Source organism: Coloeus monedula, assembly GCF_965178545.1.
Source record: "Coloeus monedula genome assembly, chromosome: 3".
Classification (NCBI taxonomy): Eukaryota; Metazoa; Chordata; class Aves; order Passeriformes; family Corvidae; genus Coloeus; species Coloeus monedula.
This window is the reverse complement of record NC_138783.1, coordinates 104,496,553-104,522,495: the sequence shown is the minus strand read 5'-3', so window position 1 is coordinate 104,522,495 and position 25,943 is coordinate 104,496,553. Positions and strand designations below refer to the sequence as shown.

The window sequence follows — 25,943 nt, the reverse complement described above, 5'->3', positions numbered from 1 at the left end:
AGGCAGCTGGGAGCATGCTGTGTGGGTTTCATTCTGCGTTTGCCTTTTATTTCATTTACTAAAGTGTTTTTACTCATCAGTGGTTCTAATATGTCTCGCTCCATTTGTTTCAGCAGCATCTATCTAATCTAAACTCTTATGTTCACTTTCTCACCATTAACCTTTTAGGAAGGCAGATTTTTAGTTCATTAATGTTTTGAAACTGACAGCCTGACAGCATCAAATATCAGGATTCCAAATTTTACAGAAATACTGATGTTTTAAAGTAGGCAAGTTAAGATATATAGGTTTCTCTCCTGTCCAACACTTCAAGCATGTTAGTAGGAAAAAAACCTCTCCAGTCCCTTCTCTGCCCATAATTTCAAATTTTAAGGCCATGTCAAAATATGAAGTTAAAACAGCTTTAGAATCTGCACTTACCTGCTGGTAGAAGAGGTTTAGCTGTGGAGAACACTGAAAAGCAAAATGTGCGCTGTTCTGCTCTCCACGCTACCCAGAATTTTAGTGGGAATGATGTTTCACTGTTCATGGTTGTGTTTCTACCCCCTTTTCCATCCAAGAGGTTAAACCAAAAATTTTGCATTGCATGGTTTACCTACTTATTTCTTTGAATGTTATTTAAGATAGCACAGATTTCTCTGGTGAGTTGCATAATGCTAATGAAGATATTCTTCATCTGTGGTTTGAAGACTGATGGTGGTCTCCTTAACACCTGGTAGTTTTAGTGCATGGGTAGCTGTATGAGACATTTGGTGCTGGCTCAGGTAATTTCTAAATAGAGCTCAACAGCTGGAAACAGGAACAGAAGTAATTTTCCATTTAAGCAGTTCTGAAATTGCTGAAGAGATGTTTTGTCATTGCAAATGGGAAGTTAGGAGTCTGTGAAGCAGTCTCTTTAATTAGAAATCTTCCCCACTATGAAGGTTTGAGATCCTTTTAAATGCAGAAATATAAATTACATGAATGTGGGCCATACAAACAGTTACAGTTCCATGTAAACATCAATTTCATCACTGAGGGAACGGTTTGTATTCATACTCTGAAATATTGTGCATCTCAAGATGTCTTGAATCTCTAGCAGTTTCTCAGAAAAAGGTGGTGACAGTCAAAGCCTTTCCAGACAACTTGACTGGAAATAAATCAGAATTTATTCAGGAGGTTAGTAAGTTTCAAATACAAGGGTTTCACTTGGTAGAGTTGTGATGGACATAATCCACCTTACATGTCATGATTGAGGTGGCTAAACAGAAAATGTAAATATGTATTTCTGTACTGTGGATTTGTCTTTTTCATTGCAATAGCTGACTGTCAATCCAGTATTTGATTTTTATAATCTTTTAGCTTGATACTGGGTTTTTCACTTCTGTGGCAACTATAAAAGATGGCCCAGGAAAGTAGACTTATATACATACCATAAAGTATTCCTTAGTTTTGAATTTTTTCCATTGAAAATTTCTGTAGTCTTCTGCAGAGAACTATATAATTTTAATTATGTAATATATATTAATTATTTAATTATATAATATATAATACAGGACTGTATAATTTTAAAGACTTTTCTCATTTTCTCCATATATCTTTGTTCTGTCTATGATTTTGCTTCTTTTTAACTGAAGAACTTAGTGTGTTTGACAATATTTGGGGGCTGATAGGAGTTGGAGTAATGCTTTGAAGTTTCCCTTGAGTTATCACTTTGGTTTTATGTCACCTTGCTTTATTTAAATTTACTTTCTGAAGAGTACTGTATTCAATATTCCATTTCCATATTTTAAAGAGTAATATTTCTTGGAAATTGGAAGATCCTGGGACATCTGTAGTTCAGATCAGGACTGTGCCTGGGCTCATGTTGTGCCTCCACAAGAGGTCCATAGCAGAAGCCTGGGGAAGACTGTGAGAACAGGTTGCACATACAAAGAAATTCCTGCAGAGAGTCTTAACAGCCCCTGATCATTTTAAAATTTGCATTAATAACCATAAGGGATTTTTGTTTCTCGGCAAATCAAGCAGTCACATTTTCATTGTATGTAACATTTTAGTACCTGTAGTTCCTGTGAAAGAGTTCCAGTCTGCTAGATCACATGGTGTGGGAAGGAGTTAGCTCCCTTTGTTTGTTTTGAATGTGGTACCTGCCAGTTTCATCTGATGGCTCTTAATTCTTATTACTGGAAGAGATGAGTGAGTCCTTAATTCTTATTACTGGAAGAGATGAGTGAGTCCTTAATTCTTATTACTGGAAGAGTTAATGAGTGACTCCTCCCTATCTCCTCTCCTGATTTTTACAGACTTATGTCGCCTGTGTATATCTGTTTTTTCCCAGAATGAGGGATCTGTTCCACATGTTTTATCATTCTTGGTGGCTTTCTGTCTTTTTCAGTTCCTTTGGGAACTCAGGTGGTTTATGTGTGAGGGCAAAAGGAGGTGAGCACCGCACACGATCACCAAGGTGTTGGGATGGATTTATGCAGCATTTTGAGAGCACTTTCCATTGCTCTTTATTGCTTTCCAAAGTATTGGCAACTATAGGTTTCAAAGCCTGCCATTTCTGTCTTAAGATACCATTTTTCCTCCGAATGTGTCATTGATTTTCTCTCTGAACTTAGTTTCTGTCTTTCCCCTTTGGTGGGTCATCTGTGAAGATGTGAAAAACAAGATCCTTGATCTAGATCCCTGAACAACTCCACTGGTCACCATGATGAAATCCTACTCTTCGTTTCCTGTCCTTTGACAAGTTACTTATGCAAGTTAATTTTTTTTTAAAAGGATGAACAGTAAACTCATTGTAATATCAGTTTAGTTTTGAGTTTGCATTGAGGTTACAATTTCAATCTTCTTCAGGAGCCAGAACCAGCAACTTTTTTATTTTTGTATTTTATTGAAAATTGCTGTCAGTTGGCCATGCAACATAGTAAAGATCATACATGACCCTTATAAAGACAACACTGTATGTTGTAACATCACTATTTAATTATTTACTTATTAGGTAGCCGGATTTATATATTTATTGCTTATCTATAAATATACAGATGCAGATAGATAGATAAGGACAGATCTTTACATAGATTAGCTGGCTACTAGCAACTATAGCAGGATTCTGGTGATTGAATTTAGGTGTCTGTGGTGTTGCTTTTAGACAACAAGCAGTCTTTCTTCACAGTCTGTAGACTAAAAATCATTATTAGGACAGGAGCTTTCTTTATCCCAAACATGAATTACATGCTAAAAGGACTGTTTTACCTCCAGTGACAAAAAGGAAGCCTGCAGTGACTGGCATCAACATCACAGTTGATGTTTGAATGAAATTAACTCCATCTTGAATAACTACATCAGAACACTCAATCTTGTCTTTTTACATCTCAGGTACAAAACCAGCTGAATGTCACTGTACTAAGAGTATAAGCAGATTACATGTAAACTGTGAGGCGCATGTAGTCACAACACAGCAAGAGGCAGTATGAAACCCTAAATTTTAGGATTTCTTACCTTTTCAGTGGCTAAGCAAGAAATCATGCTAATAACCACTAAAATAATAGTAATTGTGAATAACATATTCAATAGATAAAATTTTATTCATATAAGATAAAAGCAATAGCATAAAATAAGTTTAATTGCAGGACCTAGTGCCTTCTCCTAAAGAAAATCCACACCTGGAAAATCTTCCAAAGAACTTACTCTCATCTTTAGTTTTGGAGTAACAGACTCTGAGCCAATAGGGAGTGTCAACACATGCTGATTGAATCATCCTGGCCTTCCTTTCTCCCTCCCTTTTCTTCTGTATATAATCCTTCTCAGTGGTATGCCAAAGGTAATACAGGCTTCTGATTTTGTCTTTATTTTGCCACAAACATTGAGAATCACATAAATAATTCCTTGTCTGTCCAGTAAGTGATTTTCAAGGACTTCCCTTTATGTGCTTTTCAAATACTTTTTGATGTAATTAAGTAAAACACCAGTAACTTCTTTTATTAAATATTTCAGAAGTTACAGTTATTTTGAAAAATAAAATTGCTTTTAATCAAAACAAATGTGACTATTCCTTAAGTAGTCAAAGCACTTATTCTTAGGCTTGATGTACTTTAAGCATTTTAACCAGTGAGTAGAGGTAGTTTTGCTTCTTCTTTTCAACTGTAAGGAAATAATTATATCAGAGGAATAAACACCAGTGATGAATCAAAAAAAAACCCCCAGAAAAATCCTGGTTTATTCTAAAATTTCCCTTGTCTGGGGACCTCTGTTCTGTTTCCTTTGCTTTCTTTACTTGCTTGCTTGCTTGTCTGCTTGGATTCCAGGGCCGTGACAGTGGATGACAGATACAGTAATTGTAAGATGCTCTGACAATCAGCGCTGTATTTCTAGGGCACCAAGTGAACTGAGTGTGGTGTAATGTAATCACAACCTGGTTACCATTCTCTGCAATGGGTATTGTAGAAGGATTTAGACTGACATGCTATTTCTATCCTTGCCCCCTTTTTTTCTTCCTTTTGTATTCAAGTTATTTTGTAACTTCTGAATTGAACACTAGAAAGCATTTTTCCCCCATATACCTTTAGTCTTTCTGCATATTCATGCTAATTCCAAAAGCCTTTAACATTCAAGCAGCATATACTTGTTGACTACCTGAGTGTTGCTTCCCTCTAAAGCACTGGTGGTGTTGTAGCCAGTTCCTGGTGGACTGATGTACATGAGCATTTATAGGGCCTCCACTTCATGACTCTTGACTTTGTCTGCTTCGTATAAACTTGTTTACTGTGGTAAGAGTCATGCTGATGGCTGAAATTGTGTTCATTTCCAAGGAGCTCCAGTGGGATGAAGGCTTCAGTCTTTTGCTTTGCAACAACAGGATGTTTATTTGGAGGAACACCCTTAATTTAGAGATTGTTGATTTTGTCTAGACAAAGAGAATTAAGATGCCAGCAGTTCATACGCCTTTCACAGCATCTAAATGCAGGGGTTTGCAACCTTGCTGCAGAAGGGTAAAGCCCTTCACAGGTAAAATCTTTTCCAAAATTCAAAAAAAGGACTTATTTCTTTACAAAGATATGCTATAAATCAGAAGGCCTATGTTCATGCAAGTCCAAGTGTCCTCTAATATAGACATCAGTTGGAAAAACTGCACTTTAATCTGCTGGAATATGGACTAAGTGTGAAAATATGCCTTTTCCAGGTTGTCCAATGGAAGAAAATACGGTTTGACTATGTGAAAAGAAACTGTAATATGAAGTTTAAAATACTTTAACTGCTTTGTTGTCTGCATTCTGTGGAATATTTACCAAGAATTCCACTAAAAAGCTCTCTGGGTGTGTGCTACATCTGATGCTGTGCTTAGGGGGCGCATTCTTTATGGAAGCATCACCTATTATTTAGAGCTGAGTGACGTTCATGTTTCAACTTCTGAATGACGTAAAGAACCACTAAAGAAGAGTTTGGACCTTGGGTTTGAGGCAGAGCTGGTTTATTTCAGCTGAAGCTGGGTGCCTCTGGAGAGGGACCCTGAACAAAGAAGTCCCTGGCCATTATACCCCCGCAGTCTGCAAAGATCTTCACGTGCCTACGTGCGCATCTTGGTCCAGTGGTGATTTATCATCTGGGGTCTTCCAGTACCTCATTGGATTCTTTATCCATATGGGCAGGCCATTGACCACTCTTATCTTCCAGCTTGAGGCCCTCCAGGGTCTCAGCCCTTGTGTGAAGGTATCCAGTCTTTTTTTCTTCCCCTGCTGAGCCAGCCATACTGACAAAGGAAGTTCACCTGCACCAGGTTTGAGCAGGGCTCATTTGTGCTAAGCTGTAAGTGAGTTACAATCAAACTTAAATCTATGCAATTAGCTTCTAATATTTGATAGCTAAACTTATTTTAATCCCCAGCAAGCACTTATGCAACCTTTCCTTGTTTTGCCCTGAGCATGGCCAAATTGTGATGTGCTGGCTCCAGGAGTTACTAAAGCACACTGTGAGAGGCTCACCATGCTTTCCAGAGGAGCCTGGCATAAGTAAGATGGTATCAATAAGTGCTGCAACTGAGAGTTGTACCTTACCCCATGACCATAAATTTTCCTGCCTCAGTTTAGCCCAAATCTTTGTGCAGCTGTTTAGTGAAGGAGACAGCATTGAAACCGCTTTTTAAATTTCTTCCCTTCTGCAATACTTTGGAACATGGGTCAGTGCCCTCTCTCCTTGCAGATATGTTAATGTCACAACAGAAGGGAGGAGTGGTGGCTGGAATTCACACCCAAGGGGACCTGGCCATGGTTGGTGGGGTGGGCCCAGGCAGTGACCAGACTGTTCCCTCTCTCTTGCTCACAGCAAGTAATTATGAGACATCCTGTCTCTCTTCTCACACTCAGAATAAACTGAGCAGAAGGGTAAAAACGATTTTGCTTGCCTGTGCTTGTGATAGCCTGAGGACTTGATGAACACTTGTTACCTGTCCCATTCATCCACCTAACCTAGTCTTAAGGAAATTACCCTGCATTGTGGTGGGAATTTCCTCTGAGATGGTGTCAGTATAAATGTTTGGGCAACTGAGTCTCTCTATATTAGCTGGGAGTGCATTGGGCAGATGTACCTATCTGGCTGTTATTAAAAAATACAAGTAATTGTTGTTTAGGAGCACATGGATAGTATTTCTACCAAAGCAAAGCTGTGAAGAAAGTAGTTACAGAGGAAGAAGCTACTGTAGAGGACTGAGGCAATCAAATGTGTAGACAGGTGCTTAGCTGAACTTTTCCTCAAGGATTTTTGTTTTCTCTATAAACGTTTCTTAAAATTACCCTCTTTGAAGTCCCATGTGGTGACCCTTCAGGAAAATGTTAACGCTGTCCTTTTGGGAAACCTCAGGATAGCAATACTGATCATGCTGTCACAGAAAGAATTTTATGTGGAGCTGAATGTTGGTGGTATGGGAAAAAAAATGAAATCTTGGATATTTCTCTTACTCTGTTTCTGACAGAGTGAGAGGATTTTGACATCTGAAAGTCTTTGGGCTTTTTATATTTTAGGTCTCTTTTTTTCTTTTCTTTTTTCTTTTTTCTCTTTTTTTTCCTTTTCTTTTTTCTTTTTTCTCTTTTTTTTTTCTTTTTTCTTTTTTACTTTTTAGATTTTAAGGCAGAACAGATAGGATAGATAGAGGACTTGGTGACATTCCTTAAGTACCTGAAGCACATTAGAAAAAAAATTAATTTGTCTGCCCCCTCACAACACCAGCATTAACATAGTGAGAAATTTGTTTATGCTCATGGTAATCCAGAGCTGGAAGACTCTAATAACCATTTCTGCTTCTTTGTGAACAAATGTTCTCAGTTACAAAATGGAGTATAAAGGTACATTGAAGAACACACCTTTTATACTCTCACTAATAGTGACCTTGGATTTGCATATAAACCTATATATTAGAAAATTCTCATGCATATAAACCACATCTAAATATACTAGTTGCATGTTAAGAGGAAGTATTGTGGTCAGAGAAACATGACACATTTTTTCCCCAGACCTAGTCATTGAGGTTTTCTGAAATTCTGAAAGTTCAAAAGATATGTAACTGTCTTTTCCTTCCTGTATAAAGCACCAGTGTACATTGTTGCATTTTCACTATTCAGACTGACAAACTATGTTAAGCTTAATGTTTCCAGCTCATACAGCCCCTTTTTATGAATTCTTTAATGTCTGCTGTATTCCTTAAGAATATCTTCATATATATTCCAGGTAGCAGTTCCAAAATATTTTATCTAGGATAAAGGCCTCAATACACTTTGCAGAATAAATGATGATGTTGAGTAAATCTTTTTTTCCTTATTCCTCAGTAAATAAGCTGTTGCTTCAAGAAGCCTATATTGTTAAAGGAGCCTCAATGGATATGTATGTTACTTTGGTGCAAAGAACTCTAACAATCTTCTGTATGGTCCTATCTGAGCACTTTTCAATTCTATTTAAATTTTCAGATTAAATGTTCTAGAGACACTAGACCTGAATAACAAAAGTGAATAGACAAGTCAGTTTTCAACCACAACAGAAAACCCTGAAGTACAATGCTAAAATATCCCAAAGGAAGAAACTCTGGTAAGGTGTCAATAGTTGTAGGGAAGGGCCATAGTACCTTTAGGTGAGAAAACTCACGGGTATACTGTTCATTGCATGTTCTGCTTCTCTTCTGTTGTTCCCTGCTGTTACAGGGATTGCAGTTGAGACAAAATATATAAATGAAATAAAATGAGACCATTGACATTGTACCATGACCTCATTTAACTGACTTTGTGTGCCACCTCAACCATTTTTGCAGTCACTGTTAATTCAGTGTCAGAGTAAAGTGGTTTGCAGTGATATGGATTTGCAGTGTACCAAAATGCCATCAGGGCTCACAGAACTGGTTATTTAGTGCTGCTGGACTGTCCTTCCATTGGCTTCATTAACCCAAACATTAATACTGCCAGCTTGCTGCTAAATCTGTCTCGTCCCTCTGACTATCTGTACATCAAATCATGGTGATTATTCATGCTTTTATCAGCTGTTTCTGCAGCAAGAGGGCACTTCATCCCTTTTTGTCTTTAGGATTCACTTATCAGGATTATGCTCGCTTTACAGAAATAGTGGGATTGAGATTCTGCCTGTTTTGTTGACAATATTGTGTTGTGTTGGGAGTCAGCCTAGGCTTGGAGTCAAAGTGTTTCCACCATGTTTTTCTTGCAAGTCAGAGTGATATCTACAGAGAAATGTAAGTGGAACAAGGCTCACTGCCACCATCTAGAAAAGAGATTTATGATAATCAGTATGCTGGAGGAGGATAGATGGAAACTGAAACAGTAGTCTTCAGGAGTGTGTACCACCAGGCTAGAGATACAAAGGCACAAAATGACACAAAGGCTGGTGATGAAACCATTCTGCAGCCAAGAATCCAAGATATACAGCTTTAGAGAGAAAATGCAGAACTTCGCTTGTCTTTGCAGCCTGGTGTTTAGGACACTGCTGGGAGGTGCCATTATGGGCATTCTGGTTCATGCTGCATTTGACTTTTAATTGATAAAATTGACAACTTGATAGGTTTAGGTAAATGGAGTGAAACAGTTTGTGCTGGGAGATGTCAGGAGCTGCTGACAGGGTTGAGGATCCTGTTCTTGGATTTGGAATGTCTAAATGCCCAAAAAATCCCTCAAGTTCTAAATCTTGTTTTGTGCCTGTGTTCCAATGGGGTAAGATGTGCTTCCTTCTAAGGAATACTGAACCTGATAGGTAGGAATGAATTTGGTAAAAGACTAACAGCAAAGCTGGAGTTGGATATCAGTGTTTTGTAGCATAGATCAATGTGTCTAGAAGGGCTTGGACCATCTTCTTATGTAAAGAAAGAACAGAGGAGGAGAAAAAATTATCTTGAAATCTTCAGTTCAACCTATTGAGTGTTCTTTGCTCCTATGTTTGCTTTTTTTAGAAGTAAAGGTTTTGATAAATTACACTGGGCCTTCAACTGAAGAATACACCAAAATATCCTATAGTAACTGTTTTTGAAAAGAAAAGTCTACGTCATGCAGATGTGTGTTGGATCAGCAAGAATTTAAGTTGGGCTTGCTTTGTCCTTCTTATCATTAATAAATTTGGTAGATATTTGACCTGTATGGGAGTATGAGTGACATAGAACAGCTGGAGAGACAGCAGGAAAGTTTCTAGCTTATATGGGAGATGTCACTGTCTCCCATTTTTGTTTTCTTGTCAGAAAAATTGGTAACTGTGATAATATTGTTTGGTCTGGGACTCCCAGCACACAAATCTCAGTTATACTTGAGGTTTTAGCCTATTAAAGCAAAACCATCAGACTTACCAGATCACAGAGGATTCACTCTCTTAGAGTGAGGTAAGTTTATCTTGGGTTTTTCCTAATGAACGAATTAGTACTATATTAAGTTTCATGGAGGTGTTTTCAGAAAGTGGTAACACATTTTCCATGCAAATGTAGACCAATTGGAAGCATAAATAAATAATAATTTTTAAAAATCCACCTCCTTTAGGACCATTTTACAGGAGGAGTAAAACACCTTGGCAGTGCAGATCCACCTGAAACCACATTTGCATGATGTGTCAATTTTTATTCCTTTTTCCTGTCATTGATACTTGTTTTACCCCTAGAAATCCTAGAGTGCAGTCCCCTCACAATTAAAGAACAGCAGTTCCACTTGTCTTCTCCTCTCCCTGTCCCACAACAAATTCAGGTATCCCTTCTCACTGGAGTGGGTTCTATGCAAACGTCATTAAAATTATTTGAATTATGCCTCCTAGCTCCTAATAAAAGAGAAGCCTTGTTTGGATAGTATTCCCTTTTCTGTTCACAATGAGTCAGTTGGTTCCCAATACTTATTTATCACCTGCACAGGCATTCATTCTGAATGTACAGATGAATTAATGTTTTCAAGCATTGCTCGTGCATCTGCTTTTATACATTAGGAAATTACTTTGCATAATGGATTTTCCACTAGGATACACAAATATCTTTCTTTTTGCCCATGATTCTTTTGTTGTGATTTGTAGCTTGTTAAATTTTAGCCTGTTGTGGGTTTATATGATGTTTGGTTTCATGGCATAAAATCAATGATTCATGTATGGTAAAGCAATTACCAAATTATTTTCTTTAATTAATTGGTCTTGCATAACAATTTAATCTTTTTAAAAAAACAAAACCTCCCCTAAATTAAAGGGTTTTTATATTCCTTTAGTGAGCATGTCTTTATGAGCCAAATAGCAGTGCAGTTTAGAGTATCTGCTCTTGTCATTTTCCAAACAATTTCATGAGGCAGAACTGTGAATAAAGGTTTGATCCTGACTGAGCATGGACTGTGATGTGCAGCTATCTTCAACTGCCCTGTTTGCCTCTGAAGCAGAAGCTGCCTTCCCAGTCTTGCTTTCATCTTGAAGGTATTCTGTACTTTTATCTGTGTAAATGCAAATGCCTGGTATCTTCAAATTCTTCAGTATATCTCTTTTAGTACAATTTTCACTGCTTTGCAGATTGAACTCACTCAGATTTATCATCATCCTTCTTGACTTTAAACTCCTCTAGCACAACCGGGTCATGCACTTTTCTTAGTTTTGCCCTCTCCTGATTTGCAGACATCTGTCATCTATTTTTCTGTTACCTCCCTCATCACTGCTTCACTTAATGCTTCTTATCTCTCATTCCCACCTCAGAAAAGAATTTGGGAAGTTCTGTAGAGTTTTGTTGTTTATCTCTCTTCCCCAGGTAGAGTTTTGTTGTTTATCTCTCTTCCCCAGCAGTTTACAAACTCTGGATTCTGAGTAGAGTTATAAGCTCATCAGAAGGTCAGGAGTTCCTGCTTCCACCTGCAAATTAAGTTGCAACAGGATGCTTTTGGGTGTTGCAATTCGTAGTTCGCCTTGCTGTCAACATGGATTTGATTACTATCCTGTGCACACTATCTTTCCTCCCTAGGTGCTCTTTTTACCAGCCTGAAATCCGTGCTTATTTTAGTCCTTTTCATAGATACAGTTTGACACATTATTGCATATTATTAACATGGAACTATCAGTATTCTTTATGCACCTTGGAATTTTTCAGCTACTTAAAGAACTGTACTCCCATTGCTTCTTATATTGACCAGTGTTTTCCCTATGGTCCTTATGGTACTCAGTACTTCCAAGACTAAATCTTAGCACTCTGGTCTCTAAGCTTTTACTCAGGAGGTCATGGGAGCATGGAGAAGGCTTTGTGGTGTTTATGCAGACCTTGTCAGGAAAGGAAGTTGAATGACAGCTAGGGATTTTCAGAAATAATTACACTTATTTTCTCATCTACACATTGCTGGGATTTTATGGATAGAAAACTTTCTTCATAAGGAGACAGACTGAGAGACAGAGGGGATAGCATGCATGTAGTAATAGGAGAAGATACATAAAGTTGAATACCACTGATTTTATTTTGTTTTAGTGGGGGCAGATAGAATTTTTTCACTGTTGCAGCTTACCTGTCTGAAGCTGGTTATTGCTTATTATTGTAATCCACTGTAAAATAGTTGGTTTTGCTAAAAATAAATAAAAAATAATAAATAGGAAGGAGATCTTGTCAATATAAAAATCACACTCAATCTAGAATGACTGAAATGAATACTCCTTGTATAAACACAAATCAAGGGGGTTCCTCCCTGCTGCTTCTTTCAGCTTTGCTGAATAGCATCTTTCCCAAAGTAATTTCATCAGTTGCTTAATATTCAATCTACCAGTGAAGCTTCTGTGAGTCTTCCCTGAAACTCAGGGAAGTGTTAAGAGGTTATCGTTTAAAAATAGTAGTAAACATTATTAAAGGGAAATTGGAGGATCACATTTTTATGAATTCTTTATAATTTTAGAGAAAATCTATCCCCAGTAACAAACATAAGTATAGTTTATAATTTTCCTGTTTTTCTTTACTGTCTTTTTTGTACTCCTATATTTTGTATTTCCATTATTATTTTTTATGTTGTCCAACTTTTAACTAAACCTGCAAATTTTAAAGAAGAATAATTATTTTTTTTCAGAGTGTTGGGAAGAAATTACCTCCAGCCACAGCAACTCAGGAGACAACAAAAATAGAAGTGGACAGCAGAACAAAAAGTAGGTTTCATAGGTTTTTCTTTTTTGCACTTCGTGCTATTAAAAGCAAGCTGAACACTTTTCTCTTGTTTCAGTTAAAAGAGTGTCCTGTATATATAAAAAGTGAAGATGCAGATAGATGTGTTTAAGATAAACCTTGAGTAGGTGGTACCTGTACAGAATGCTTTGTTTCACAGAATCCTCTGAATTGTTTTTGCTCTGGTGACCCTACATTGAGGTTTCTGCCACCAAAAATCAAATTAAATTATGTGATCAACTTTCAGCCTTGAGGATACTTTGGAATTAATCAGAGTTGAATAAGATCCAAATTCAGGTTATAACTTGTGGGTAGGTCATAGAAAAGTTTCTCTCATTGCGAATGCCCTTGCCTTTTTCCTCTTTTGCTTTTAATGATTTTAATAATTTTATTTCTATTTCTTTTTATAGCAGAAATCAACTGTAGGCATGGTATAGTTTAGATGGGAAATCAGAAGAGTAGGATCTGGGGAGACCTCTCAGCAGCCTCCCAGTATGTGTAGGGGACCTACAGGAAAGCTGGAGAGTGAATTTTTACAAGGGAATGTAGTGACAGAACAAGGGAAAATGTCTTTAAACTGAGAGATGGCAGGTTTAGATTAGATGTTAGAAAGAAATTTGTTACTGTGAGTGTAGTGAGGTACTGGAACAGATTGTCCAGAGAAGCTGTGGTTGCCCCATCCCTGGCAGTGTTCAAGGCTGGGTTGGATGGGCAACCTGGTCTAGTGGAAGGTGTCCTTTCCCATGGCAGGAGGCATTGGGACTAGATGATGTTAAAGTTTCTTTCCATCCCAAACTGTTCCCTGATTCTCTGACCTTCAGTTCTTTTTTCATCATTTCAGTGCTTAGTAATCAAAGAGTAATGATTAAATCTTTCAGGTATGCCTCTGTGCTGTTCTAGGGAGGCATATGTAACTAGCTTACCAAATAACATATATTCCCCATCTTTTGATTTTATTTATATAGTTACAACTAAATGTTACAGATTCTGGTAGGAAAGAACAAGAGGGAAGAGAACATAGCCATACCTTAGAAAAGAAGCTGAATATAACAGAGTTGATTTTTTAAAGTCTTGCAGAGTCCTTCTTCCCTGGTGTGTTTATTCTTTTAGATAGTTAGCAGATAACATTTTGTCTCAGAACTGAATCACATACAGACATATGTAGGAAAGCACCTGGATCAGCAGAACAGGGTCTGTCTGAGAAAAGTGTGTGGTTACAACCTGGTTTGTACAAGTTTTCAGCTCAGAGTTGCAAAAGCAGCTTAAAACAGCTTTTAGTGAGTTGTTGTCCATTAGCTCCGCCGCAATTATTGACTCACTACATCCTCTTATCTTGTTCCACTGTGCCAGCAGGCTCTAATTGGAAATACTGCAAGATCTCAATTGCCCTGAGGAAGTGAGAACTTGAAATACTGAAAAATTTGTGAACTGGTAATGCAGACCAGGGCTCCTGAAGGTGTTTTGGAATTACCTTTGCTAACCTGCAGGTTGAGCAGGTCAAGCTGATATCAGTGCAGGTGCCATCAGAAGGGGTGGTCCAGGGGCTTTCCCACCTGCAGCATTAATCCTTGTGTGGGAAGCCAGCTTTTCCACATCAGCTCATACTTCTGACTTCATACTTCTGAAGCTGCTCACTAAATCCCATCCCAGACTATGGGAGGTTCAAACTTGCATATCTGTAAACTGGTTGTGGAAACCTTCTGACCAATGGTTAGAAAACTGTATCTTCTAGAGTGATCTATTGAGCTCTGGCTGACAGAGGCACTTTTCCATCAATACTTTTGGGCTCTGGATAGTCCTTCTTTCACCTCTTTGTTATTTCCCTTGAATATGCCTTTTTGGCCAGAAATATCCTTCTTCTTCAGTTGCTGTCTTCATTCTACATACATTTTGCCAGAGCTGGTGAGAAGGGTGGGCTACTTGCACAGTATCTTGTGGAATTTTAACTAAACTTCATTATTTATTATTTTATCTTTCCTGTAATCTCTGGGGCCTCAGTAGAATTCTTGGCATCTCTATTCATGCTTGGGAAAGAGAAGCACATCTATAGGAAGGTCTGATGTAATGTAATTATATATAATTGTCTTAGCCTCAAATGACATCACTGAAGATACATTTCATTCAGTTGAAGTTGTACTTCACTTAAATTGAAAAACCTTTCAGTGCAAATGATACTTACTTCAGTCTGGTTTGGTTTTTAATATAGGCAGAGGAATATTTTTTGCATTAAAAAGTTAATGTCTGATAGTCAGAAATGAGGAGTATGATCAGACTCAGGCATAGGACTATAATCTGTCTAGTATTTGTCATTTCTCCAAAATTCAATCTTTGCTTTTTACCACAAACAATCTTGAAAAAACATTCAGTCCAGGGAAGTTTGCAATCTCAGAAAACTGGTCAATGTTCCAGTTGCAGTGTTCAGCACAAAAGTATTCCACCTTGGACCTCAAGTTCTTTCACTTTTGCCTGGGATGGTAGTGTCCCAGTCTTTCTTGGAGTCTTTAACTGCTGAACAAAACAGATACTGTGCCATTCTCCAAGGAGCAGAAGATCCATAGGCTAAGCTCAGTATGGAGAGGGACCTTTCAGATACGCGATTTAGATTTCCTTGGGATTACTCTCGGAATGAATGAATAAATGCTGCAAGCAAGACAGTGGTTATGTTGGGAGAGGAATAATCCAGTTTTTCATTTTCCTCGTTTCATTCCATGACTGATGATGTTATTCCTTAGTGCCAACTGGACAAAAAAATGCAGTTGTATTGAGAAAGAGCCAGCTGAGAGAAGAAACAGGTACCAGCAGCATTTTCCCTCTCTGCCCATGGGATTTCAGCTTGAAGTGATGGTTGCTGACTCTTCTCACACCTTGATTCCAGTCTACTTTTTTTCCATAGCTTTTCTGACGTGATAGGGCAGTGATCAGCAGTGAGGCACTTGATGTGCCATCTGCTCTCGGAACATGCAATATGGGCTAAGCTCTGCAATGGGGTGAGTTGCCTGAAGCAAAAGGCAGAGGTGTGTGTTCTCTGAGGTGCATCTCCCAACAATGTGCTATGTAAATCTCCCTAAAAACGGAGTTAAGATTCTGGGAGATAAAGAGGTGACTCTTCAGGGCCAAAGAGGACTTTTTGCTCAAAGGAAAAGCACAGTGAAAGCACAAATCCTTACAGGGTTTGAGTGATCCCTTGGAAAACATCACTAACCTTTCACGAATGAGGGAATGCATCTTTGAAGAGGAGAGGGGAGAGCTGTTTGGTTTAGATTTGTGGGTTCCTAGATTTTAAGGGGTATTCTGCTCTTGAAGTTCCATCTCTCTTATGTAGATGGGATGGCACATTAATGCATGGGTGTTTGCAATCCGGTTTTTGGGGTGAGATGTATTGTTTTCTATAAAATATCTTACATTTAGTATGAGTGGCTTGTGGTGACAAGGATATGTTGTAGAAAATAAATGTAAGTTTTGAAGTAGCTCTGTTGGATTCTAAAATTCAGCAAAGCAAAACCATGCACAACATCTGAGGGTTATTGCAGATTACTGAGACTGCACTAATGGAATATAAATAAGCAGACAACAAAATAGCAAAGGCAATAAGTCACAAAGTTCATTGACCACAGCACTTAATTTGATTATTCCACTCACTATTTAGAATTTGTGTTAAGCTATTGCATAGGAGTACCAAGATCATAGCAAATAATTCATCTTTTTGCATGATGTAGAAAGTATAAGGAATAGCTAAATATATATTAATAGGAGCATAGTTACTTGTGTTTCTATTTTTTGTTTAATAAGGTGGTGTTTTGACAGTTTGCATCTTACTAAGTTCTGTGAAAATATTTATTAGTGCAATCTATTTATGAGTCTTGAGTGTAGCAGTTAATAGTAAAACTAAATTCTGCTGAGTATAGTGTTTGAATTTTTTTCATCTGATTTGTGGTTTTGGTTATAATTGTTTAATTTTTCACTAGATTTTGTGTGGTTTTTTCCATTTCAGAAACATTTTATGAGTCATAGTCAAAGAGAGGAAATTTAAGTTCAAGGAATACTACCTTAATTCTGCTTGTTTTCTTACTATTACTGTTTCTGTCCATATTGGTTGCTGTATGATTTAGACTTTGCTGATGGGGAAATATTTAAGCCTCAAAAATTAATGATACAAAGAAGCGACAATAAAAGTAAAAGGAAGACGTTGTGTCATCCTGCCCTAAGAGGAAAAACAAATTCCAGAGTCACTGTCCCCTTTGAAATTTAAGCTTGAATGAATGTTTGTCTGTGGACTGCCTTCTTGAAGGTCTCAGCTCATCCTAAGAGTGTGGCAGGAGAACAAACAGAAGAGTCATGCTTTTGAAGTGAAACAGGGTTCACTGATACAGAAAAATGGAGTTTGCTCAGATCTGGTTGGAACAGTATAATATTTAACCAGTCTCCCAAAATACAAACAAATGAATTTACCTGCTGTACTACTGCAGGACCCCAAGTCACATAGCAGGTCTGTAGATTGACATCAGTTCTTTACACTGCAGTTGTAAATACATATTGAGCCACTGAATTGTCAGTGAAATACTGTCCTTGCAATGGCCTGGGTAATGAAGCAGCTGTGTTCTCTAGGAAGGCGACCCCTTGCTATTTTTCTCCCTCTGGAGGCAGTGATTTTTTAGGAGGTTGAGACTGCATCAAAAAGGCCATGTTTTCAACTTGGGGACAGACAGTGTTGCAGAAGGATACGTGCTAACTACCACCATAAAACATCTCATTCTCTTTAGGTTTATCCATTCACTCAGTTCCTTGAGCAGTGCCCATTGCCCATAGCTGGGAGGAGCTGTGAGTTTGCAGTAAGAGACTGTGGTCTGACAGAGTAAAGTACTGCTGAATTGATAAAATAGGACTGAAAAGCTCATGACTATCATCTTTTCTCCTCCCTTACTGTTCCCAAGATATCTGCTGTTAAGGGTTTATTAGCAGATACAATTTTATCAGGTCAGGAGGAGAAAAAGAGTCTTCTGGAAGAACTGTCTGTGATGTATAAACCCAGCTTTGGGTGTCAAATGTAAAAATGAGATTTATCATCTACAGCTGAGAGATACTTAGTATTGGTATCTTAGTTTGAAGTTTTAATTTGGCTTAAGTTTATTTGCCAGGCATACAATAGGATATATTATTTTGACTTTTAGTACTTTTCTGTTCTTTTTTTTTCTCATTTGGAAAATCTCAAATTCAGCAAATTCCAGTGTGGTCTATACAATGCTGTGTCTGAAATTGGTTTTTCCTTTTATCTTTTCTTCCTTCCTATCTAAACATAACTGTTGACATTAAGTGCTTCTACATCCTCCTGCAGTATTGTGCCCCGCTGAGTAAGGACAATTTTAGTATCGATGTGACATAGCTTATTAGATTTTTCTCTGCTTTCATTAATCTGATTTTAAAGGTTCATATTATTTTGAGTTCTGTTGGCTTTTTTTTTGCTTGCTTAAATTGTGTTGGTCTACCTATCCCTTAGGAGAAGGTCAAAAGCTGACTTTGTCCAGTTGCTTACATTGTTCCTTACCCATCTGTGATGTTGAGATCTCTGTTGCAGCATGATCCAATGGGTCCAGTGATTTAGTGTATGTGTGTCTGAATTGTACTCAAGAAGTCCAGACTTTCACTGCACATAAATCATATTTTTTTCCCGTGGCTGTTCCTTCACTCTGTGCTCCTGTGCCAGCGTTCAGAGCACACAGGGGCCATGAGCCTCCCCCCAGCCCCCTGCTGTGCCTCTCGCAAGATTGTTTCCTGCCTCTTTATGAACGACATAATCATTTGGTTGATTTTTGACATTTTTTTCTATAGTTTAATTCCTTGTTTTGCTGCTATTTGGATTTTTTTTTAAGAAAAGATAAGTTTAAGAGTTTGGTGGGGAGAGTGGACAGGTCATGGGACAACAAAGTTTTTGACATCAAAACTAGAAGGAGAAGATGTGTAGCTGTTTGCTAGAGAGAACTTCCTGATTATCAGCTGGTTTTCAGATGCTGACGCCACAGCCCTCTCTCCACTTGTGTCTATCAGGGTCTTCATCTTGAAAGACAACTCAAATACCCAGTCTTCAAATAGCAAGCGAGACCTGAGGGAGGCTTACCTGTTACAGGACTCAGGGCACCTGAGCCCTCTGGACACTTGAAATTCAAAGCATTCTTTAACCTGAAACACATGGGATTCATCCACGCCTTGAGCAGAAGCTGCACTGCAGACATCCTGTCAGTGATGCTGTATGGCTGTTTGCAGTTGTTCAGCAGTACTTTGTGCTTGACTTCTCACTTAACCTTGAGCTGATGCTGTTACTGAATGGAGGAAGAGTGTATGTATCTGCAAATGGATGTTCAGGAATGATCCTTCTTGGGCTCAGGTGTTGTTTACCTCTGAGAATCCAGCCTGGCTTCTGTTCTGTATCCCAAAAAAGAAATGCTCAGCCTGCTTCCAGTAACTAGAGAGTTGCCTGAGTGTGCAGCACTCAGCTTCTTTAGTGCAGTATTACATCTACATCAACTCTGGACTAATTCACTGAATCTATTATTTAGCATAGCTGCTTTTTGGAGTGTGGATAAACTCAGAATAGGAAAAAAACCTCATGATGGTGATTTAAGGTAGCATGACACTGAAGTGTAAAATGTGCTAAATCTCATATTTAACTGCATGCTGCTTTGCATCCACCTAAGCTAGTGTGTGTCAGCTTTCTACCAGCTTTTACATAAAATGTTGCTATACTGTCTCAAAGACAAGGCAGTGAACAGGTGGAATATCCTTGCTAAGTCCACAAATACCCATCCCAATCCTTCTTCAGAATGCAGTAAAGCAGCAGTTAGACACCCCTTTCATCCTCTGAATCTGAGTTGTGACCTAGTGGTTCTCCCATGCCCAGTGGTTTGGAAAAGTCACCAAATGTCTATTTCAAAGTGTTCTCTGTTTTCAGAACAGGGAAAAGGATTTTTTTTTCCTTGCTCACTTCTTTTCCCTCATAAATTGTGTTCATTTTCTTCATCTGAATTTTGTTTCTTCAGAGACATCAGAGGAGGTGTGGTGAGTTGACCCCAGCCAGCAGCTATGCTCCACCCAGCCACTTGCTCCCTATAAGGGAGAGAGCAGGGCAAGCAAAAGCAAGAAAACTCATTAATAAAGACAATTTGATAAAAAAATTACAGAGGAAAAAAAAGAGGCAACATAAAGGCAACCACCATTCAGTAGATCAATTCACCACCTACAGTGGATCAATGTCCAGCCAGTCTCCAAGGAATGGAAACCTCCTAGACCAACATCCCCCAAAGCCCACCCATCTTTATTGCTGAGCAGGAGGCCATATGGCAGAGAATATCCCTTTACTCCGCTTGGGTCAGCTGCTGTGTCCCCTTCAGCTTCTTGCCCACCCCTGGCCTACTTGGGAATAGGAAATAAAAGGAATAGGAAAAAGAAGAAAGCTGTGTAGGTATGCTGGGCAATAGCCAAAACACTGGTGTGTTACCAGTGCAGTTTTAGTCACAGATCCAAAATACAGCACCATGTGGGCTGCTGTGAAGAAAATTGATTCCATCTCAGCCAGACCTAATACAGGACATGGCCAGAAAATCAACTATAATGGTCATGGATAAATTCAAACATTTGTGTTCAGAAAAATAAATCTGTGAAGCCTAAGAAGTTCTTGTTTGCTTGAACCAACAACACATAAAATTTGTGCTGTTTCTGAGTGCTGGTGTGTGAACTGAATAAGAGCCTTCCTCTTCCCTACTAGTACTATTTAATTTCTCAGGCTGATGGTGCTTACAGAGAGCAAACCTTCACATGTATGCGTCTGGGCTGCTTCTTTAGGGCTGATGTTCCTCTCACTAAACTTTAGAAGTTGGGACACAGCTTCTGTGTCAGAGCCCTAAGTCTGGGTTATAATCATGTGAGTTTGGTATCTGGACTTTGGGGGAGTCCCACTGGAGATCTGTCACTGCTATCCAGGGAGTTCAAATCGTGGTTCAGCTGACCAAATGTAGGTGTCTGCTCTTGGAGTCAGGAGTGGCTCTCAAGGTTTCACTCATTTTAGTGACTTGATCTCCTCTGACTGTGGTGCACAGACCTGGTTGGTTTCTAACATCAGGTGCCTGAATCTAAATTTAGACATAAGGCCAAAGCCCAGGGGCTGAAATCAGTAGCCTGCATCTGGAACTGTGTACCCCCAGGGTATTTTGTTTTGACTTGCCTCCAGCTGTTAGACAAGAGGAACCTGACACTTCCATAGGTTCTGCATCATATCTGCCAACTATGCAGGTGTCTTACATACCCACGAGTGTCTGAAACGGCACTTGGTGTCTGGGCAGCTGAACTGATCCCCCGGTGGAGCGTCAGATACCCAAAAGTGTGGTAACTCAGGTTCTCTTTATAGTAAGTATAAAAGAATAAGTCCTGTTATTTCAAGTTAATTTGTATTTCTGTGACCTGCCAGTACTTCTCTGCGTCTAATATGGGAGTTGGCTGGACATAGAGTTCATCAAAACTGAGACATTTAAAGTGACCCTTTCTACAAAGTCACACGCCCTTCTACAAACAGTAGAGTAGTTTACTTGGTCCTTTCAGACCTGCTGTCTTAGACTATCACGTATTTTTATGCGTAGTTCAACAGCTGTAAAACATATTTCCTTTTTATTTGTAAGGCACATTGACATACTCATCTGTTGCACAGCAACATGTAAGTAACTGCTTTTCATGACAACTGCTTTTTATGATTTCTGAGTAGGAGTGCTGGCTTCTGTATTTTCCAGATGAAAGTTGAGATGATGCCCTTATTTATAGACGGTAAAGGAAAAAGGGTTGAGGAAACTTTAGAGTAATACTCAAAACACTTACTCTGAGTGTACAGGTGGTTTAGTTATTAATGCATTAACATTTATTAAGGTATTATTTATTGTTGTACCATCGTTATAGATTCAGAAATACCTGTGTTCTTGCACACAAGAGGATAGATATAAACCATGTCAGCCTACTGGGTCCTTTATGCTTCCAGTTTATGCCATCTGGTGGGAGGCCATAGCAGTGGAACTACTGAAGTAAGTGTCAGATATAGGCTTACTCTAAGGGAAAGAGTTTGTGGCAGGTTGCTGTCTGGAGCAATTTCATTTGAGATAATGGTTCTAGGGGCTACAGAGCAGACTCCCTGGATGACGTGTGTGGGAATGCTTATCAGTGTGCAGTTGTTTAAATATTTCATATTGTTTATGAAGGTCTAAAATACAAAGAGAAAGATGGCAAGGAAATAAGGCAGCACAAAGAGACACTAATGGAATATTTTATGAAGATTATTCAGCCTTGAATAAGCAGTTGTTTTAAAGTGATAATTTATCACAGTGAATGTTCTTCCTTTCAGACAAGGAGTATTGCAAAGTGATATTTCCCTATGAAGCACAGAACGATGATGAACTCACAATCCGGGAAGGTGATGTTGTCACACTTATCAGTAAGGTAAAAGCAATATTTTTCTCCTACAAGCAGTGATACAGTTTTTTAAATTGACATCATTTAATTGCCATAAAATTAGTATTTGTGCCTTTGACAGTGTTGTTGCTAAACCTATACTAGTGTGACAGTGAAGCATTACACAGACTTCAGAGCTCTATATCTCCCTTCCTCTTGTGCTTTAGAGCCTTACCCTGATAATGAATGTTAAGCAAAGAACAGCCAATGTGTACTCTTGAGTCTACAAAGTTATACAATTAATTTTAATTTGAATCTGCTGGCAGCTCGACATAAATTGTAAATTAATCCCTGTTACAAACATAATGGCTTAGAGAATAAACTGGAAGATTCAAGAAAGCAGGAGCTTTGAATATCTCTCTTAGGTGTCTGAGTTATTTTTGTTGCAGGAATTGTGAATTAGATTTTTGGGTTAGATTGAGATAATGTGCCTAAATTAACTTACTGAACTAAACATTTAAAATGTAGCCACCCTTAACACTCCGGTAAAGTAGAAAAACGTGATAGAACAGAAAATAAATAATTTTAGATCTGTGTTTTTTCTTTAAAATTACGTTAAATTATTCAAGATTAGAAATGAAAAACCAGTGCCAGGATTTATACTAAATCTTCAAAAGCCATAGGGTGAGATGCTGAGTAAACAGCTGGTTTTCTTTTAGAAGAGCTGTGAACCATGTTACAAAGAACAGATTATAATTTAGGTGCACTTAATTTCCTGCTCCTGTTTGAAGATTTTACAGTCTGTTCAAAAGTTTTTGATTCCTGGACATAAATATTTGTGGGAAAAAAATCTATAAACTAGAAAAGGCTGTGGATTTTCCATGAGGAAGATGAATCATAACAATGTACATGATACTTCTGCTTTTGTTTGTGCTTATATGAAAGAAAATAATGATTTCTATAATTGATAAGTTTCATAAGAAATTGTTACTTGACTGAACAATTTGGCACTGGGTGAAAAAAATCCAAAATCTTGGGAAATACGTCTGAGGCAGTGTTTGCCACAAACTAAGCTATTTTCAATCCTAGAGGACATAATCTTTGTCCTGAACAATATGCATGTAAGCAAAGAAAAGTAATCAGACATTTGGTAGGAAGAGAAACTGCAAATGTAAAAGTTAATTGTGTACATTAAATATCCTTTAGTGACTTGCCCTCACTGACTTTTGTTTAGCTTATTTGTAGAGCTGTTTAGCTTTGCCTGATTTAGAACGTTCTCATGTGAGTATTTAACAGTGTTTCTGATCATGAAAATGGCTTTTAAGATGTTGCTCCTGTCTACTTTATGCTTTATTGACCAGGCTGATTTAATTCCCTGAGATGGCTGGTCTCTGGGTGGAGCTGTGTTCATCAGCAAGCATAGATAAAAGACAATTACATTACTGAGGTTTCAATGTGAGATTTCATTTTCTTGCTTTTTCCAATTTTCTTCTTTCGTCTGCCTCTGCCCCCACAGTGGAAGGATACTTGTCTTTTATAATAACTAGCTGATGATTTGATCATATTGATCAGTTCTCCAAACCACACAGAGAGAATAGTTTGGAACAGTAAATATGCTATTGCTAGCCCTGTCCTTCTACTCTCCAGCCTGGTGATAACAAGCCATTGCAGACATTTTATTTAATTTTCTTCTCTTTTTCTGTGTCATGTCACATCTATGAACACTTATATAAACCCACACCTCTAGAGAGCGGGGGATCTCAATGCACAAAAGCCTGATGTTTCTCTATGGATGCCTTTTTATTCGGTGTCTGAACTGATCTGAGCCACTGAAGAAACAGTGCTTAACAAGCAGTCACTTTGCACATCCTTTTGTGCTTTGCAGACCTCATTGCAGTCAGACTTGTGGGGTTTCTTCATCTGTTTTTAACACATAGTTTAAAAAATAAAATTCAGGCTATGTGGCTTCAGGGTCTTTGCTGTAGAGTTTTGAAAACAGTGGGGTCTCCTTTATGCTCTACCACATAATACAGTAACTTTATTTTAGTCCAGATCTTCTGAAACAGATGTCTGTTGTCGTTTTTCTTTTAGTCAACAATAACAAAGTGAGCCTCGCCTTTCTGCCCACTAATGGCTTCTGCTAGAGAGTTATCTGGAGTTCAAATCACCACACTTACATGACCAGCTAGTGAGCCATGCTAAGAGGCATCAAATAGAAACATATGGAATGCTTCAGAAGCTATTATCATAGCTTTGCTTTGCTATCAGATTACAGAGTTTGTTTTAATTTATTTGTAATAAATTGTTTTGCAGGTTTTGCTTTCTTTGCTGGAAAGCATTAGACAGCATTTATTCTTCCCAATTATCTAGCCCCAAAGAGAGAAGATTGGTACTTTTAAGGAAAACAGACGGGTATCAACCACAGATGCATTACCGTAAAAGAATGTATTTTGTTGAAATCACTAAAACCAAAAAGTGATACAGATTCCCAGCATAGAAAGTCTGTCACTAGACTAATCTGTTTTCCCACAGTTAGATCCATAGGAGTGTTGAAGGCTCATAATTTTAACTCATGCTAAATTTGCATTTAATTGAAAACAGCAGCATTGGTGAGAATGTGTGGGAGTGGCTGAAGTAATGAGTGAGTGACAGAAGAATGGGAGAGAAATCTCATGAAAATAATGTAAAATGCATTATAATAATCTAAAAGTGCAAAGCTGAGATAGCACTTGTTAGGTGCTAAGACAAAAAGGGGATGGCTCAAATGAGCTAAATGGGAAGCTACTACCAGAGGCTGTGTACAAGTGCACACATGTGTGACAGTGGGTGTGGGAGGAAGCTGTTGGTCTGATATTCATCTTAAAATGCTAAGACCTAATTTTGTGGAAAGGTGTAGAATCAGTAAATGCAGAATTCAAAATCACCATTTTAACAGTGCCCCACAGATAAAAGGGATAAGAGTATAGCAGATTTCTCTCTTTTATTCAGTTGAATTACTTATAAAAGTCCCTTTGTCAACATCATAAAATCAAGGTCATAAAATATCTACCAAATATAAAGAGCCAACCAATGTGGTTTTTTTGTCATGGCTTTTGCAAATCTATTTAAGTTCTACTCTGTTTTGATGGATGTTGAGATTTTGAATCACAAGCTGGTCAGAACTTCCCTATAGGTCTCTGTGATAAGAGAATTTGATTATCTGAGGTTTCTTTGAAATAGCCAAAGAATACTTTGAACAGATTTGCTGAATCACAAATGACCTCCCTAATCACATGGAGAATGTGCTGGAAAGGTTCATTTAAGCACTGCAGAGAGTCAGTAGAGGCTGATCATTTACAGGTCAGAATGGCATGTATTTGGGGAGATATAGGGTGAAGGATGGCATTATGCAAAACTGATAACCAAAAATAATTGCCAATTATTTGGAAAATATACACTATGAGATAGAGTCCAAACATATCTTAGTTGTTTCCTCATAGGTTAAAATGTACCTAAAAGACTGAAGAAAAGCAGAAACTTCACATACATCTATTCCAAAAATTTCTGGAAAAGGTTTTTCTTTCGTTCTTTTCCCCAGTGAGGCAAATACCCTTGTAAATACCTAGAAAAGCTTTTATTTATTAATAAGTGGGAATAAAAGTGGGCAAATGGTAGTCCTTTAATACCTTCATGCAGAATATTTTAAAAGACCCAAAAATATTGCTCAGAATTGTAACAGAAAGTAGGAACTTCAAGCAATAAACTAATAGACCTGGTGCCTTTGCTTTGCAGAAAAGGAGTCTAAGAAAAATACATCTGTGAAAGAAAGAGAATAAAAAGCAAAATACAGTAATTTTACTTGTACAGTTAAGGTGATGGTTGTGCATTTTGATGATTAGATATGTTCATAAGATGAAAATTGTGAATGGCAAGAGGCCATGAGATT

At 38.1% G+C, this 25,943-nt stretch overlaps 1 protein-coding gene across 2 annotated transcripts in view; it reads left to right on the top strand.

The window, feature by feature from the left end:
- The window catches only part of SH3KBP1 (SH3 domain containing kinase binding protein 1), a 213,199-nt gene that overhangs the window by 138,807 nt on the left and 48,449 nt on the right, over positions 1-25,943 (top strand). For both annotated transcript variants that reach the window (XM_082279426.1, XM_082279425.1), the window contains 2 exons: positions 12,507-12,582; positions 21,972-22,066. In XM_082279426.1, the coding sequence (XP_082135552.1) occupies positions 12,507-12,582; positions 21,972-22,066 (171 nt within the window). The remainder of the gene's footprint in view (positions 1-12,506; positions 12,583-21,971; positions 22,067-25,943) is intronic.